Source organism: Lutra lutra, chromosome 12 (assembly GCF_902655055.1).
Source record: "Lutra lutra chromosome 12, mLutLut1.2, whole genome shotgun sequence".
Taxonomy (NCBI): Eukaryota; Metazoa; Chordata; class Mammalia; order Carnivora; family Mustelidae; genus Lutra; species Lutra lutra.
Window position 1 is genome coordinate 48546989 of NC_062289.1, and position 17455 is coordinate 48564443.

Consider the following 17455-nt stretch of genomic DNA (forward strand, 5'->3'; position numbering starts at 1 on the left):
GCACAGCAGATGTGAGGGCTGCAGGAAGGAGAGAGGTTGGGCCATTAGGAGGGCTATGGAACTGGCTTGAGTAGGACCTTATGCAGAACAGAGAGGCTTAGTGAGGCTGTGGGAGGAAGAAGATTTGGGCCCTCTGGCCCCAGGAAGACAGAGAAGGGTAGAGAGGCAGGAGGGGCCAATGGTGTGAGTTAGTGATTTAGAACCGGAGCTAGGGCTGTGGGGCAGGAAGCTAACCCTCTGCTCCCTCCTTCCCCTACACCTGTCCTTCCAGGAAGGCATGACCCCCGCAGTAGGCAGGATGTCCAGAAACCCAGCTGCCAAGATATCCTAGTACACCCTTGAGACTGTTCCCCAAATGTCTGTATCTTCACCTTCATGGTGGAATTCTAGATTCTTGACGGTGGTTTTCTTTCTCACAAGTGAGCCTCCAACAACTCTGTTTTGTACAGAATTTCATAATGAACTTTAAAAACCCAGGTGTGGAACTGTGTGTGAGAACTAGCGGAGTGAGGTGGCTCTCCAGCTGGGAGGAAATGCTCAGGCCGAGTATCACAGCAGCAGTCTGAAAGGGGCCAAGCCTCCAGGCTCTTTCACATCCTGTGAGCTTTATGGGATGCCCTGAACAAAACGGAAAGAAAGGCTGTGTGTACCCAAATCAAGGAAACAGCATGTGCGATTATTGCAAAAGGAACCTTGACTTTGGAATTTCCTGATTTTTGAGAACTCTTGCGTTTAAGGATGGTGTGTTTTCAGCCTCCAAGAATTTTCCAACCACAAAGTGAACCACCAGAAGAGGAGTGTCAGACCGTATTTCAGACTTCCTGTCTTTCGTACAGAGCTGGTCCGTGCTGGCCATACAGCGGCATGCTCACGCCGAGACCGGCTGACCAGCTCTCAGAGCTGGGACCCCGGGCAGGGCTGCCCTCTGGCTTGTGGGAGCTTAGGCTGATCAGAAATCCCAAAGAGCAGGGACTGCAGAACTGTTTTGTTGGGACCCGCTGGTGTTTGCCTGTATCATCGTTTCTTGTTTTTTGGTTTGCAAATTTTTAAATCAGTCAAGGTGAGAAATCAGGTGACTTCCCCATAAGGCTCTGCATTTCCAGATTCTTCTGAAAATGGGGACCAGCAACTACATTGGGCATGTACTTCCACATGGCACCCATTGCTGGAATAGGTAGAGACTGCCCCTTTCCGTGGGCATGGACCCTGGAAGTCAGCACAGCCTTCCCCACCCAGGCTGGCTGAGACCTGAGGACCCTGTGTCAGCTATATCCTGACCTCCATTTGCTCGTATATTCTTTCATTTCACAAAAAAATGCTTGGTGGGCTCCGAGGCTACTGACATGGTCTGTGGCCCCCGTGAGGTCACCATCCAGGGAATGAGTGCACAATGCGTCATTATCTACCTTCTGGGGGCAGCAGCAGCTTAGCTGCACAAAGTAGGATTTTTCAGGGCACCTGGGGGGCTCAGTCGTTAAGCGTCTGCCTTCGGCTCAGGTCATGATCCCAGGGTCCTGGGTTCGAGCCCTGCATCGGGTTCCCTGCCCAGCGGGGAGCCTGCTTCTTCTGCTCTTCACCCTGCTAGAGCTCGCACTCTCTCTCTCTCTCTCAAATAAATAAATAAAAATCTTTAAAATAAAATAAAGTCGGGTTTTTCACCTCAGCACTGTTGACATTTTGGGTCAGATAATTCACTCTAGGGGGTTGTCTTGTGCCTTGTAGGGTTTTGGCTGTGAACCTGAGCCCCACTCCCTCAGGATGCCAAGCAGTTTCTGCAGGCATTGCCCAGTGTCCCCTTGGGAGCAAAACAGCCCCAGCTGGAATCATGGATCTAAAGGTTTGTGGTGATTAGTGGAGAAAATGCCATTCAGAATTTCAGCAAGATCTTAGAAACCTGCTGATCTCCTAAATTAGAGACTTGGTCTGCTTGGGTCAGGTCCTCGGCAGCCCCTCCCACACTCTCTGTGCACTGCACGGTCAGCTCCACCTTGCTGAGTGAGAGCTGGGTGTGCACGCCCCATCTGGCTGCGGCTGGGAGCTTCTCCAGCAGGGAACCCTAGCCAGGCACCTGTGTGCCTCTCTGCCTCATCTTAAGAGCTGAATAAATGAGTGGCCAGCCTTCCAACTACTTTACGAAAGAAAAATTATAAACCGAAGTACCAATGCTGGTCAACTTTTAACGGCTTTTCTTAAAAGCAACTGCTCTTGTCCAGAGAAGTATCTTGTTTTTAATGACAAAAACAATCTATTGAAAGCTGTGCATTTAAATATCCAGATTAATATTTAATTATTCACTTTTAATTAATGGAGTTTTATGGTATCTGGTGTATATGTCCAAAATTTCAACAGAGGGGATCGAACACATATGAAAGAAAAAATTCTAAACTGTGAGCAGTGTCCCTGTTGAGTAGAAATAGTTACGGGTGCCCCTTCTTTGAATTCTTTTTAGACTAGGAGAGACTCTCTTATAGTTTAGGTACACAAAGAGAAAACAAGTAACCAAAACACAACCTTTTTGTCCTGAGGACTCTGTGATCACTTCTCGCCTTTGCCAGTCATTCACGGAGCCCACCATTGATCATGGGTTAGCATCATGCTCGATCTTAGCACAAGCCGCACTAATGCCAGCAGGCTTTAGAAAGTGTTCTCATACCGTTTTTGAATAATGATGTCTTATGCCTTTCAGTTTAGGACACTGTGCAGAGACTGCCCAAGCCTCTTTATGGAGAGAGTGAATTTAGGGGTGAAGGAAGTACTCCCCCCAACATATCCCAGAATGCAGCTGGGATCACAGTGACTGAATTTTTTTTTTTAAGATTTTATTTATTCATTTGACAGACAGAGATCACAAGGAGGCAGAGAGAGAGGAAGGGAAGCAGGCTCTCTGCTGAGCAGAGAGCCTGATGTGGGGCTCAATCCCAGCACCCTGGGATCATGACCTGAGCTGAAGGCAGAGGCTTAACCCACTGAACACCCAGGTGCCCCCACAGTGACTGAAATTTATCAGTTTTCCACTTGAGTTAAAAACTCCAAAATGCTAAGCAAGGCCTTCTAAGTAACTATCACTCATTACCTCTCAACACAGAGAGCAATTGATCAGATTATGAACTTCAGCAAGTCTCCAAGGAAATGGTACATTAGGCAGATACCTTTTGGTGAGGAAGAGAGAGAAAGCCAAAATTGTTTGGAATATAAATGGGAGAAGGAGGAGCAAGGATAGGAATTCATCGTCCTTCACTGGGAAAATATGGGAGCTCCAGCCGGAAAAGGGTACAGTCTCTGGGCCCCCATCTCATGGGGTCAGTAAGTGCTTGAATAAGCACAGTAATGAGTGTAAAACCGAGCTGGGGCCTCTTTGGGTGGGAGGACAGAGAAAGAAAGACTGGGGAGGAACTGAAACCGCCCCCCACTTGGAAGAGAAGCTGGTGCTGAGTATTTCTGGCGGGTGTGCTCTCCAGTCTGGTGTGAATGCCTTAGTTGCATGAAGTGTGTTCACTTCAGGAATGATGGGGATTACAAGATTTGCAAACAGTTCAGTGAGGCTCTCACTTAAATAGTTGTAATGCTATTAAGATTCCTGCACCCCGTGTCAGCTTCCCCTGCTGTTTAGAAAGCAACATCAAAGCTCACCTCCCTGGCTCTCTTACCAGTATACGGAACCAAGGTTTGTTTCCTTGCTGAGTCTTCTCTAAGCTGCTTTGGTGTTTCAGGCAGTAGCTAAGCCCAGCGGTTGAGATGCAAGGTTATTACGCTTGGCATTGTTTTAAGGCTGTGGGGGAGAAGGGGCAGTGAGCCAGCCCGTGGCCTATTCTTCTCCCTGGTGACTAAGGAGGATTACTGGAAGCTGTAGAAATGACTGGGGCCCTGGTTATGTTGCAGAAATAAGCCCCTCCCCCGCCCAAAGGCCCGTGCAGGCTTTGTACCAGGTCACCGTGACTTTGCACTTGCCCCCCGGGGTTTAAGAAGACTCTGTGTGTGTGTGTGTGTGTGTGTGTGTGTGTTCCTTAAGGGATGTTGAAAGGAACAGTAGATCCGCATGAAAGGAGCAGCCTGGTCTTCAGGGCTGAGCCCCCAGTACCAGAAGAACGGCTTCCCCTTCATCCAAGAGAAGAGGTGAGAGGGCCCTCACGCACCCTGGCACTAGGCCAGGGACCAGCACACATGCGTCCCGTTTCCACATACCGTCTTTCGGAAGCTGGACCCCAGTTTCTCACAGAAACAATCCTGTAAATGATGAGTATAGATCCAGGAAGGTCCTCAGACATTTGCTTCACTTATAACATAGACACAACCTTCAGTTACATTATTATGAGTTAAATGTGTGTCTGAGAGAATTTATGGGCTTCTTGTCACTATTTATAATATTTCTGTACAAAAAAGAAAGTTCATTCCAACTCGGAGCTCAGATCTCGGGCACACCTCCCCCTCACGCCCCTGACCTTTCCATCCCAGCTGTTCCCCTGGCTGGTGGGACACCCTCCCGGTCCCCTCCCCCAGCAGAGCGGGCGCCTCTGCTCTCACCGGGAGCCCTTTTGTCACAGGGAGAGGAGAGGATGGTGGTTTGGGGATTCTCCCTGCTCTCCAGGGTAGACGGGAGTAAAGGATTTGTTCTCTGTCGCTCTAGAAAGCAGAACTTGGACTCACAGGTGAGGTCGTAAGAAGCAACTGTTGGGTCAGTCTGAGGAAGGGTTTCCCCCTGGAGGGAGAAACCTTACGCCCAGGGCCTTCCATGATAAGATGCCCGTCAATGCTGGCTGGAACCCTGTGGCCAGAGCTGCTCAACCAGGGGGACGTGCCCCTCATGTGAAGTCTTGGAGCAGAGTCGGGAAGGCAGCTCTGAGGCCAGTGAGGAAGGCATTGCCGCTCTGGGCGGGCAGTCAACCAGTCAGAACGGTAATATTCTATTGCTCGTTTGTTAGAGGCCAAGTGTGGGGGCCGATGGCTTCTTGCATGTCCCTTTCAGCCTCAGACAGACTGCTGCATGTGAGCAGCTCCTGTGGCACAGACCAGACAGAAGCTGACAAGCAGGCACCGGGTCACCTAGCTAAGCAATGCCCGAGCCACAGGTGGGACTCGGTTGGTCGTTTCAGTGGCCTCGCACTTAGTTCATTCCTGTGCTAAGTGGGGCACACGGGACAAGTTATCTTTATGTCAGAGTCACTCACATGGGTGACATTTCTCCCTGGGAACGTGGTGTGCACCGCCTGTGTGTTTCACAGAGTCGGCATCCCCGGTGTACGTCAGAAACGTAAAGACGCTGTCGCCGAGATGTGCGTGTGTGGTGGGCGGGTGCGTGAGGGAGGTGGGACAAGACAGGAAGCACGTGTTGGCACCTCTGATCAAGGGCATTTTGTCACCATGGACCTCCCATCATAATCCTGCAGGGATGGCCCAGCCCAGTGCCCAGAAGTGCTTTGTGGGAAGAATTTGGGGGTTCAGAGAGACAGCAGGTTGTCTACGGAGAAGCTGAAAATAGAGAATGTACAGACCTCCAGACCTCCCCCGTCTACAGTTTTCCCACTACCTTTTCATTTTAGGATCGGCGACTGTATTTCTTTCTGCGCTGATGGGAAAGTCATGATTTGACTTTAGTGTTTTCCTCTCTAAATGCTCCGCTAGCCTCAGTGGAATCACAGGGTTCAAAGACTGTGCCCTCAATCATGACAAGGTTAGGGATACCTGCGTGGTGTCCTGTCGTCAACCCCTGTCTGCTGAAAGCCCTCGGCAGTGTCCTCGCCGTGCTGTGTCTGGAGCAGAGCGTTTGCTGGAGCACAGTCACCCCCCACCCCCCCGGGTCAGGATGAGCAAGACCTACCACCTCCTTCCTGGGCAAGGGGGGAGGGAGGTGAGGGAAGGAGCAAACCCCACCTTGCAGCCCACGCCCCTCCTGCCTCCCAGCTGACGTTTACTTGGGACAAGCGGGCAGTTACGGGGCCAACCCAGCAGCTGGGCAGGCTGGGCAGGGGACGCGAGAGTCCCCGCCACAGAGGGAGGGATCCCTTGCTGTGCTGCACGTGGGCACCAGGCAGCTCCGTGGGCCTCCAGCCTTCAGGCTCAGGGGACAAGGAAGCTAACCTCTTGCCATCTCTTGCAGCCTCCTTCTCGGGGGCCTTGGAGAGGCCTTGCTGGTTTTCTCCGAGCGGAAGGGCTCCTAAGGGCACGAAGAGTCAACTCAAAGGCTGCCAGCTGGTGTACTTGGCCCCCCGGCATCGGAACTCCCTGTGGAGTGTGTCCGAGGCAAGAAAGCAGGGACAGTGAGGCCGCCACGTCTCACTGCATCAAGGAGAACTCTGTCTGGGGGTCCGTGGGCTGCTGCAGAGAAGGGACTGTGTTGTGTCTTCCTGCTTCGAGAGGCTCCCTCGAGTCCTGCTGACTGCACTGCCCAGTGGGGCAGACCCAGATCCTGGAGTCCCCCCGAACGGGGCCGGCTCCGCTCCCTTGGACTGATGCACAGGCCTCCCTGTCAAACACTTGTCACCAAACACTGCTTTGACTACTTGATGGTGGGCTCAAGGTATTCCATGGCACTTTTTGTTTTGTGTTTTTACGTCTTTGGAGACTCTTCTGGGGATGTCCTTCCCTTGCTTTCATGGGCTTGCCTGGAGCCCGCCCTCACCCGCTTACGACCACAGATGGAATTCCCCAGGAGGGTTTCCACTGGGGGGCAGGCGTAGCGATGAGAGTCGACTGGGAGTTCTGAGCCAAGTGAGACACCAGCAAGGACACTATTCCTCTGGATTGAGTGCTAAAGTCTTTTGGTGACCGTATGTTGTGTTGAATTCTGGACACTTTCTTTGGCCTGTATTAGGTTCACTCTCTCCTCCATGATCAACAGAGGGAATAGGGTTTATAACTCCCGATACTCCCTGGAGAGTGAAACAAACCTAGAACATACGTGTACACACAGGCACACACATTTATAATCCTCTTCCTTAAAGCTTTTAATCCACTTAATTCCCCGATGGCTCAGAGAAGATTTCAGATCATTGAACGCTGAAGTATATTTTTCAGGCCAGATTAAAAATTGGATTAAAACCCTAAACCTTGCCTCTCTGGGAGTCAAAAGGAAGGAATATGCATGAAATGGTAACTTGATCCTGCACCCACACTGAAGGGTTAGGAAAATAGTGTCTCACTCCAGTATTTCTGCTCATGACGGGGTCCGAAACCCTTAGCTATTCTGCCGGGTGTTGGTTTTGGTCACTTGGAGATATAGAAGGTAGTGGAGTCACCGTGAGCCTTCCCCAGGCAGGAAACCAGGCTTGCGGTGCTGGACACGTGCATCATCGATGGAGAACCATCTTCAGCATCTGGGAAGTGAGCCTGTCCGTTCTCGGCTCTGTGAAGAATGAGGTTAGCTCAGTCAGGGGCCATTCTTCCTGCACATTCTCTCCCGCTTGTTGAAAAAGTAAATGGAAAAGGAAACAACTGGGAATGAATTCGTATTCTTTGGAAATTGGGTACCTTAAATCTCTTTTCTGGTTTTTTCCTGGTCTCTGTGTGTCATTTAAGATAAAGATGTTCAGAGTGACCTTGACACAGAGACTGTTTCAGTTGGCTTTTAGTTCTTCATCAAGTTAAACTTTATAGAGTCTGAGGATCAAGCAGAAAACCGACTTTAGAATTGCCCTTGTTCTTTTGCCCTCACAAAACTCTCTCCATACGACTGAGTCCTTCTCCTTTTGTGGAAAGTGGCATCTTGACCAAATGTCATCACGAGCCTGTCTTTCCAAGTGCCATTCAGGCAAACAGAGATTCCTAAGTCTGGAAAGAATCGTGCTCAGTTAATAGGCCCATTTCTGGTTTCCAGGAGACCTGTTCTTTTTTTTTTTTTTTTTTTTTTAAGATTTTATTTATTTATTTGAGAGAGAGAGAGAAGGAGCATGAGCAGGAGAAAGCAGCAAAGGGAGAAGCAGGCTCCCCGCTGAGCAGAGAGCCCGATGCAGGGCTCGATCCCAGGACCCTGAGATCACGACCTGAGCCAAAGGCAGAGGCTTAACCCACTGGGCCACCCAGGCGCCCCCACGGTCCCATTGTTTTTATTTTTTATTTTTATTTTTTAATTGACATTTTAAATGACACATGTTGTATTGATTTCAGGTGTATGACGTAGTGATTTGACAAGTTTATACAGTATACTCTGCTCACCACAAGTGTACCCTCTGTCCCCAGACATCGCTATCTACTATTGACTGTGTCCCTCATGCTGTGCTTTTTATTTCTGGGCCTTACTCGTTCCATAACTGGAACAGAGCTATCTCCCCCCTTCACCTGTTTTGCCAAACCCTGTACCCACAACCCCTCTGGCAATCATCAGTTTGTTCTCTGTATTTATATTTTTGATTCTACTTTTTGTTTGTTTATTCATTTTTTTAAGATTCTGTTTATAAGTGGAGTCATATAGTATTTGTCCCTCTCTGACTTATGTCACTTACCATAATATCTTCTAGGTCTATCTACCTTGTCTCACATGGCATGATCTCATCCCTTTTTTATGGCTGTTTAATATTCCTGTGTGGGTCTGTGTGTGTGTGTGTGTGTCTGTGTCTGTGTTTTCCACATTTGCTCTACCCATAAGTCTATCAGTGGACACTTAGGCTGCTTCCATGTCTGGGCTGTTGTAAACAATGCTGCAGTAAACATAGGGGTGTGTATGTCTTTTCAAGTTAGTGTTTTCATTTTCCCTGGTTAAATACCCAATGGTGGAATTTCTGGATCATAGAGTAGCTCTATTTTTAACTTTTTGAGAAATCTCCATACTGTTTTCCGCAGTGGCTGCACCAGTTTGCATTCCCACCAACAGTGCACGAGAGTTCCCATTTCTCCACATCCTTGCCAACACGTGTTGTTTCTTGTCTTCCTGGTTTTAGCCATTCTGACAGGTGTGAGGTGAGATCTCACTGTGGTTTTGACTTGCATTTCCCCAACGATGAGTGATGTTGAGCCCCTTTTCATGTGTCTGTTGACCATCTGTAGGTCTTCTTTGGAGAAATGTCTGTTCAGGTCCTCTGCCCATTGTTTTAAACAGATTGTTTTTTTGGTGTTGAGCTGTATAAGCTCTTTATATATTTTGGATATTAACCCCTATTGACTATATCGTTTGCAAATATCTTCTCCCGCTCACTAGGTTGTCTTTCTGTTTTGTTGACGGTTGCTGTGCAAAGCTTTTTGTTTTGATGTGGTCCCACTAGTTTATTTTTGTTTTTGATTCCCTTGCCTCAGGAGACGTAGCTAGAACAATGTTGCTCCAGCTGATGTTAGAATGATGACTGCCTGTGCTCTCTTCTAGGATTTGTATGGTTTCAGGTCTCACATTTAGGTCTTTAATCTGTTTTGATTTATTTTTGTGTGTAGTGTAAGAAAGCGGTCCAGTTTCATTGTTTTAAAATCTCAGGTCTTTTCTTACCTTGACATTAGCCGGAGGCAGAGAATAAGGTATTTCTTCAGTAGACCATTCTGTTTCCTTTAGCTTCCTTCTTTTCTAGGGCTTTTTCTTTCCCCAGGCCTTAACTTCTGTGTTTTATTCCCAAGTTCACATGCTCAGCTCTGAATGCCGGTGAGCCCAGAGGTCTGTATATCTGGAGGCCAGCCCAGATTCAGCAGCCTCTTGAGCTCTCATTATCTGTGGCTCTCTGGGCCCCTCTCTGGGCTCCTGTCTGAGGGGGGAATCCCCAGGTAACATTTCTATCAAAAATGATCTGTTTTGCCATGTCCTGTCTGGGTCCTCATGATCTCTGACCTTGCTGGCCCCAAGTCAAAGCCAAGGTGCTTGCTTTTTTCTTTTTTCTTTTTTTTTTTTTTAAAGATTTTATTTATTTATTCAACAGAGAAAGAGAGAGATCACAAATAGGCAGAGAAGCAGGCAGAAAGAGGGGGAAGCAGGCTCCCTGCTGTGCATAGAGCCCGATGTGGGGCTCGATCCCAGGACCCTGAGATCATGACCTGAGCCGAAGGCAGGGGCTTTAACCCACTGAGCCACCCAGGCGCCCCTGCTTTTTACATTTGTACAAATAAAGAGTGTGCTTTCCATCAAGAGAGGCGAGGTTCTCTGTGATTGTGTATGGTTACTAATTTGCTGTGGATAGAAAGAAAAACAAACCATTTGTATTTATGGCAATTTGCCTTTCTTCTCTTCCCTTCAAACTCAGCTAAAGAGTATTGCAAAAATAGTTGTTGTCCTTGGGAGTAGGGACTGGCAGTGTGGGGAAGGTCCTTGCATCTTAAACACAGGCGCAGACTTCTACCAACGTGTAGGCTACTTAGCTCTTGACTAGGGAGGCCGACCCAGCTCCTTCTGCGAAGGCTGTGCTGTCCAGCAGGGTGACTCAGCATAGCCACATGTGACCATCGAGCACGGACATGGTAAGCATCCAAATTCAGATGTGGTATAAATCAGTCTAAGTGTACGTGGATTTCAAAGATTTAGTATAAAACAAGGAAGTAAAATTTTTGTAATAATTTTTATGCTGGTTATGGATTGAAATATGTTGATATGTTACATTAAATAAAACAATATCAAAATGAATTTCTCATTTCTTTTTACCCTTTTTAATGGGCGCGCTAGGAAATTGCAGTCTATAGATTTGGCTCGTGTGACATTCCTGTTGGCCGGCACTCATCTGAAACACCCACCTGGGGCAACTGGGTGGCTCAGTGGGTTAAGCCTCTGCCGTCGGCTCAGGTCATGATCCCAGGGTCCTGGGATTGAGCCCTACATCGGGCTCTCTGCTAAGCAGGGAGCCTGCTTCCTCCTCTCTCTGTGCCTACTGCTCTGCCCACTTGTGATTTCTCTCTTTCTCTGTCCAATAAATAAATTAAAAATCTTAAAAAAAAGAAAGAAAGGAAACCGCTCACCTACCCTGAGCCAGGGAAGTGGCTGAGGAGATGGGTGTGGGCAGCAGCTGCTGGGGTTACTGCCCCCATCACAATGTCTGAGACACTGAGTTACTGAATGCTTGTCAAATGCTGCTGTGTGCTGGGCACTTCCTACGTGTCATGTCATTTCGTTTTACCAGTGGTGGGGCAGGCAGCATTCTCCCCCATTTTACCAAGGAGATTCAGAGAGGTTCGGTAACTTTTCCAGGGTCACCCAGCAAGAGCGCGAACCGAGGTCTCTCTGATGAAGTCTGCCCACCTTCTCCTTTTATTGCGAAGGACTTTTATTGCGAAGGAGAAAGGACGCCCCTCACATTTTACAGCGAGTTGTCCATTCTGCACTTAAGTGCTTCCATGTGGTTGTCTGACATCAGTGAGGTCACTCGTGGCTTTCTCCCTGGAGACCACATCTTTGCCAAAAGGTGGGGTCTGTGGCCCGTGTCCCAGCTGCCTTCCCAATGTCTCTCCGTCCATCCCACCAGCCTCCTCCCTTGGGTTGCATCTGAAATCCACCCTGCCTGGGGATGGAGCGACCAATAGCCCTTCGGGAACGGCGCTCCTCCCACCTGAACTGTAGCTCTCATCGTTTCCAGCCACGGTTGGATGCTCAGGCTCAGTTTCTCGGGGGCTGGCATGCTTTGGTGGCTGCGGGGTCTGAAGGTTGAAGGAGCCTGGGTGGCAGTGCACTCGTTCTGCAGGCCCACCAAAGGGGGTACAGTTACAGATCTGGCTGAAAACGTAAACACGTATGAATGCAGTAGGGGGTTAGGAACGCTTAGAACATGGTATCTTTCTTGACCAGTTGGCTTGGGGAAAGTACTGAAATAGGATCTGGAATCATCTGGAAGCTCAAGGCGTTGGGACTCTTTGGGAGTCTGTGGTCTTTTGATTCTCGTTCCTGGGAAGGCCAGTCAACGGAGTTAGGCTCTTGAGCTTCTCCTGGCCCTGCCGTGGCTTCAGGTTCTGTCCCTCTGCCCCGCCCAGAGGGAGGCTGTGCTGTCTTGTTCCCCTGAAGGAACGTCCGCACCCCCACCCTGAGGGTATTCACTCCCCTGTGTGGTTTCTGGCCCTTTCTCTCAGACCTGAGCTGGCTCTGTAACTTGCTTGCTGCCAGTAGGGTGTGGTGGAAGTGATGCTTCCAAGGCCAAGTCAAAAGCAGCCTTGCAGCATCTGCCTTAGTTTTCTAGAACAGTCTCTGGGAGCCCTGGGCTGACATGCACAAGTCTGGCCCCTCTGAGGCTTCCGTGCTGCAGAGACCAGGTGCAGGCGCTCCAGTAGACAGGCTCTGCTGAGCACCCCCTTCTTAAAACCCACCAGACCACCAGACTGAGGGGAAGCTGGCCTGCACCCCCCAGACCAGCCCATCTGCCAACTGACTGCCATCAAATGACCTCAGTGGATGCCATGTGGAGCAGAAGAATCACCCAGCCCAGATGCACCTGCGTGAATTCCTGACCACCAAATTAGGAGATAGGGTGAAATTGTTTTAAGCCATTACTTTTCCAGAAAGTCTGTCACACAGCCCTAGATAATAGAGCAGAAGTCTTAGAACGCTGATCCTCTTAGGTGGCTCCGATCTGAGTGCTCTGAGCTCCTCCCCAGAAAAGACCATCGCTCCAGGGGAAGCAGTCCCTGCTCTAGCTGACCTCCAGCCCCAGGGAGCAGGGCCCCAGCTGCCGGTCCCAGATTGCCAGAGCCCTGCTACCAGGCAGATCTGTGCTCTGGCTTAAGGTACCTCCTTCACTCTCTCATTCATTCAAAACATACCGTGTCAGGATCTGTTTGGCCTTCCTGAAGCTTGCTTCCTAGTCATGATGGAGACAGAAGACAAATGAGTAAATAACAGAATTTCAGAGAGCTAAGGGCTTTTAAGAAAATAAAGCCCAGAGGGGAAACTCAGACTCTTCTGAGCATCTCCTGAAAAGTAAGGAATTACTCTTCTAAAACGGGTGGGATTTCACACACACTTGAGCATGATGCCCCGGAGGCTAGTGTGCTGCATGGCCTGGCGCTGAGGTTGACCCTGCGCCCTGTAGTGCTGCTCCAAGTGTGCCCCCTGTGCGGCATGTCCCCACCCTCACCAGGAGCCTCTGGGGGAGGGATTGCCAGTGGTCCCGTTTGCGGAGGAGAAGGCAGACACAGAGGTGAGTAACTCCCCTGAGGCCCTGAGGTCTCGTTAGAGGGGGCGTGAGGACTTGAAGGAGGCCGCCTGAGCTCGCAGCCCACCAGCCAGCGGGCCCTTCCCATGCCAGGGGACAGGGGACCTGGGGACCAAGGACCGAGGGAGCAGAGTCAGAGCGGGGAGGTCTGACCATGCGCTGGGAGGGGCGGCCAGTGGCAAAGCCCAAGCCAGGGAGGGACTAAGGTGGGAGTCGGGTCAGCCTGGCCGTGCTGATCGGAGTGCTGGGGTGGGAGAGAACCCTGGTCCCTCCATACTGGCTGCAGGTGGTCCCAGCTCATTGTATCACCAACCACTTACAGCTCTGAAGGTCCGACCTCCAGATGGGGCCTCGGAGACTCTGACAGGACAGGAAGCCTCCCCAGGCTCCCTGCTTCGCAGCCCAGAATGTTTTCAGGGCCGGCTCCCTGGGCCCTCCCCATGCTATGGCTTGTCCATGGGCATTGCCCACCCCCTCGGCCACCTCCCCAGATGGCTGGGGTCTGAGCACACCAGGGGAGTGGCAGCCGCAGGGTGGTGCTGCTCACGGCCAGGCACTGCCACCCAGCAGCACACCCACCCTGGCCCTGATGCTGGCCACCTGCCGGCAGCCCCTGGGCCCTCTGAGTGGGGCAGCAAACCACCAGGAAGGCCGAGCCCAATCCGGAGCCTGCACAAGGCTCCCTTTGTTCTGGAACATTTCAGAGGCAGCAGACACCCTGAGCTCCTGGTGAAATGGAGGTTCTTTGCTCCAGCAGGGAGCTGACTTTTGGTGGCCTGCCCTGAGTAAAACAAACTGGTGTATAAAGTTTTGTGTGGTTCCCTCCAGGATCCACTGGGGAAGGGTCTGAAGGAACCGCACCCCCTTCACCCCCCAAGCTCCCTGCCCTTGGCAGCTGAGCGTGGAATCCCATTTCAACAACTATCTGAGCCAAAAGGAACATTTGAATCATTTCTTTCCTGCCTGCGGTGTGAAAGGGCCCGCAGGGCTGGCAAGGCCAGGCCCTTGTGCCCATTTGTCTTCACACCGTCGTTCCGAGGGAGCCTCTGGGAGAGCGGTGGAGCCTTGGAAGGCCGGGGACTTAATCCAGGCCCGGTTCCCAGGACCAGGGCGTCTGTGGGAACCCTGGAAGTTACCAGGAGCTTGGGGACGAGGGCGCTAAGTCGGAGGGAGAATCCAGGGCCTGTCCAGGCTCTGTCTGTGCCGTGGCAAGTGACGTCGATCATTCTTTCACTTTGTCCTCGCTCCTTCATTCTTCACACCCGCGTTGAGTGCGGGGGGCTGGTCTTGGTCGCAGGTGCTTCCAGCTGCTCCTTTGCCGAAGTGGGGGGGATCTGGCTCCTCACGTAGGTGAGGCCGTGGGTGGATCCTGCCTCACACCCTGGTGTTCGAGGTTGTCCCCGAGGCCGATTTGCCCTTGTTCTGGCAGGAGCAGCTCCATGGGACTTTCTGTGTGATCAGAGATGGGAAGCAAATACAGTGACCCTGGTACAAGGCAGGGGAGAAGGGTGCTGACCCCCTGCACAGCTGAAAATCCACGGAACTTCTGACTTCCCAAAAACTTAGTTTCTAATAGCATACTGTTGACCAGAGCCTTACTGATAAACAGTTGATTATATGTATTTTGTATATGCATTATATACTGTATTCTTATCATTTAAACTAGAGAAAAGAAAATTCTATTAAGATCATAAGGAAGAGAATATGCATTGATAGTATTTTAGGTATATTTTTTGAAAAAAATCCGGGTGTAAGTGGACCTGGTCAGTTCAAATCCAAGTCCTTCAAGGGTCCCTATATCCATTCCCTGTTCTCACAGAGGCCCTGAGCCTCCAAGAAGACAGAGACAGAGCTGTGTTTAAAAAATGTAGCTTTACTGAGATGTAATTCACATGCCGTACAATGTATCCTTTTAAAGTATACAATTCAGTGGGTTTTAGTCTGTTCATGGGACTCCGCAACCATTACCACTATCTAATTTGAGAATATTTTCATCACCCCAGAAAGAAACCCCGCACTCATGGCCATTCATTCTTCCCTCCCCTGCTCCTGGGCAATGTACTTTCTACATCTATAGGTTTGTGGGTTCCAGAGATCTCCTATGAACGGAGATCATGAGGCACATGGCCTTCTGTGTTAGACTCAGGTTTTTAAGTAGTTCATAAAATTCTTTCAAAGGCTGCTTTCCTTAACAGCGCATCTCTGCCCGGGGTGGGAGTCCTGAACACCGGTGGAAAAACTTGGGGTGTAGGGATAGGACCTGCACCAGCACCTAGAGGCAGATGAGGGGGCTCAGGAGAGAGGCAGCAGGAGGGGGCGTGGTCGACACTCTTCCAGAGCCCTGGGGGCTCCGGTCTCAGTTTATTTCTCAGCGATGCCCCATTTGATCCCCAGGCCTTCGGTCAAGTCTGTTATGGCAAGACAGGCCGGTGTTGGCTGCGCTTTGGGGAATACAGGGGCCGGGTCTCCCGCGTGTGCTGAAGTTGGGCAGGGGAGAGGAGGACTGGTCACCACTCTCAGGTGGCAGCCCTTGAAGCTTTCGGCTCCCAGCCACTCCTCTCACGGGGTCTTCATGGTACAACTGAGTCAAACGTGTGCTTTCTGTTTGTGTTTCCGTCAACGGTTTATCATGTCTCCTCTAAGTCAAGCATTCTGTCCTGGGCAAAAGGGAAAAACAAATATGCCGTTGGGGGAGTTTGTGCTCCAGCACAGCCCATTCATGCGCACGTGACGTGAGGACACGGATCGGGAGGCAGAGTATGGAGAGCATCATGGGGAGCGCTATCTCCAGGTTCCCGGCCACAGCCTTGGTGGAGGCCCCATGGAGGCCCGTTTGGAACCTCACCACAGGTGAGGGCAACAGACCTGGGGGACAGAGGGGCTAGGAAAGCCGTTGGCCTGTGCTAGGGATGGTTCCTACCTCTGCAGCACCCCCACCCCTGTCTGTCACCCCTGCTCAAGCTCACCGCGGTCTGCCTCCCCTCCGTGGAGCATTGGAGCTCTCAGGCACTGCTCCTGCAGGCCATGTGGAGACGGCTAATTGCTTCCCCAACCTACATCTCTTCTTCCTCAGTGTATTTGTTTGCTGGGCCTGCAGGAACGAGACCACAGACCGCGTGGCTCAAACAACGGAAATGCCTTGCCTCACGGTGCTGGAGGCTGGGAGTCAGAGATGGAGGTTTCGGTGGGCTTGGTTCCTTCTGAGGGCTGAGAGGCAGTGGTCCATTCTGGGCCTCTTGTCCCTGTGTCTCCTCACATGGTCTCCCTGCTATGCATGTGTCTGCGTCCCAATCCCCTCTGTTTATAAGAACACCAGACAAGCTGGATCAGGACCCACCCTAACTACCTCACTATAACTTGATTAGCTCTGCAGAGACCCTGTCTCCAAATATGATCACATTCTGAGGTCCCGGGGGTGAGAACTCCAAAGTGCCTTTATGTGGGGGCCACAGTTCATCCCGTGACACTTGGGAACAGCAGTAACAGCGAGCATTTTACTTGAGAGGCTGTGTATACAGCTAACAGATGCACACCCTCCCCACCCCCCCGGCCATGCTGCTTATTTGGGTTCAGGCCTAGGAGATGTAAGCAGAATTTGGTAGGTGACACTTGGGGACAGTTCCTTCAAAGAGCTCAGAGAGGTGGACTTCCTGCCTTCTTCCAGCTTTTTTCTTAGACTGAGGTCATGATAGCTGGGGTTCTAGCATGTATCTTGGGTCCCTCCAACCTTCAGGTTGGAAGCTGTGTTTTTTTTTTTAAGATTTTATTCATTTATTCAACAAAGATCACAAGTAGGCAGAGTCAGGCAAAGAGAGAGAGGAGGAAGCAGTCTGCCTGCTGAGCAGAGAGCCCGATGTGGGGCTTGATCCCACGACCCTGGGATCATGACCTGAGCCGAAGGCAGCGGCTTAACCCACTGAGCCACCCAGGCGCCCTGGAAGCTGTATTTTAAGGACAGTGGAGCCGATGTCGGAAGGAGCTGGGTTTCTGACAAGACTGAAGCCAACATGGCACCCATGGGCTGCCCACCTCCAACTGTGTCAAGTGGGAGAAAATACTTAAGTCCTCCTTTGTTCATTCTAGTCTCTGTGACTAGCTGCCAAAGGCAACCGTAGTGTAAAGAGTCTCCAAGGAGCCGTGGGGTGGTGCGGGAAAGGCATGTGGTGATACTGGGGCGTGAGATATGCAGGAGTCAGTGAATGTCTCTCCTCTCCTCTCTTCAAACACACAGTTGCCTCACAGCATAAAAATGACCTCTCTGTTCTCTGCCCTGCCCTCTAGGTTGTAAGCTCCTTGAAGACGGGTCCATGTCTGCTTATCACTGTTTCCTCAGTGCCTCCCACAGAGTCTGCCCACAGAAGGTGTTCTGGGTGTATGGGCCCGAATGGACTTTAAATCCTCTACACTTGCCAACTCTGTGG

The 17455-nt window shown here is 50.8% G+C and overlaps 1 protein-coding gene across 3 annotated transcripts in view; it reads left to right on the forward strand.

The window, feature by feature from the left end:
• TMEM241 (transmembrane protein 241) overlaps positions 1-6464 on the forward strand; it is a 115864-nt gene extending 109400 nt beyond the window's left edge. For all 3 annotated transcript variants that reach the window (XM_047696648.1, XM_047696650.1, XM_047696649.1), the window contains one exon: positions 6095-6464. In XM_047696648.1, the coding sequence (XP_047552604.1) occupies positions 6095-6155 (61 nt within the window). In that variant the 3' untranslated portion in view covers positions 6156-6464. The remainder of the gene's footprint in view (positions 1-6094) is intronic.
• The last annotated feature ends 10991 nt before the right edge of the window (positions 6465-17455 follow it).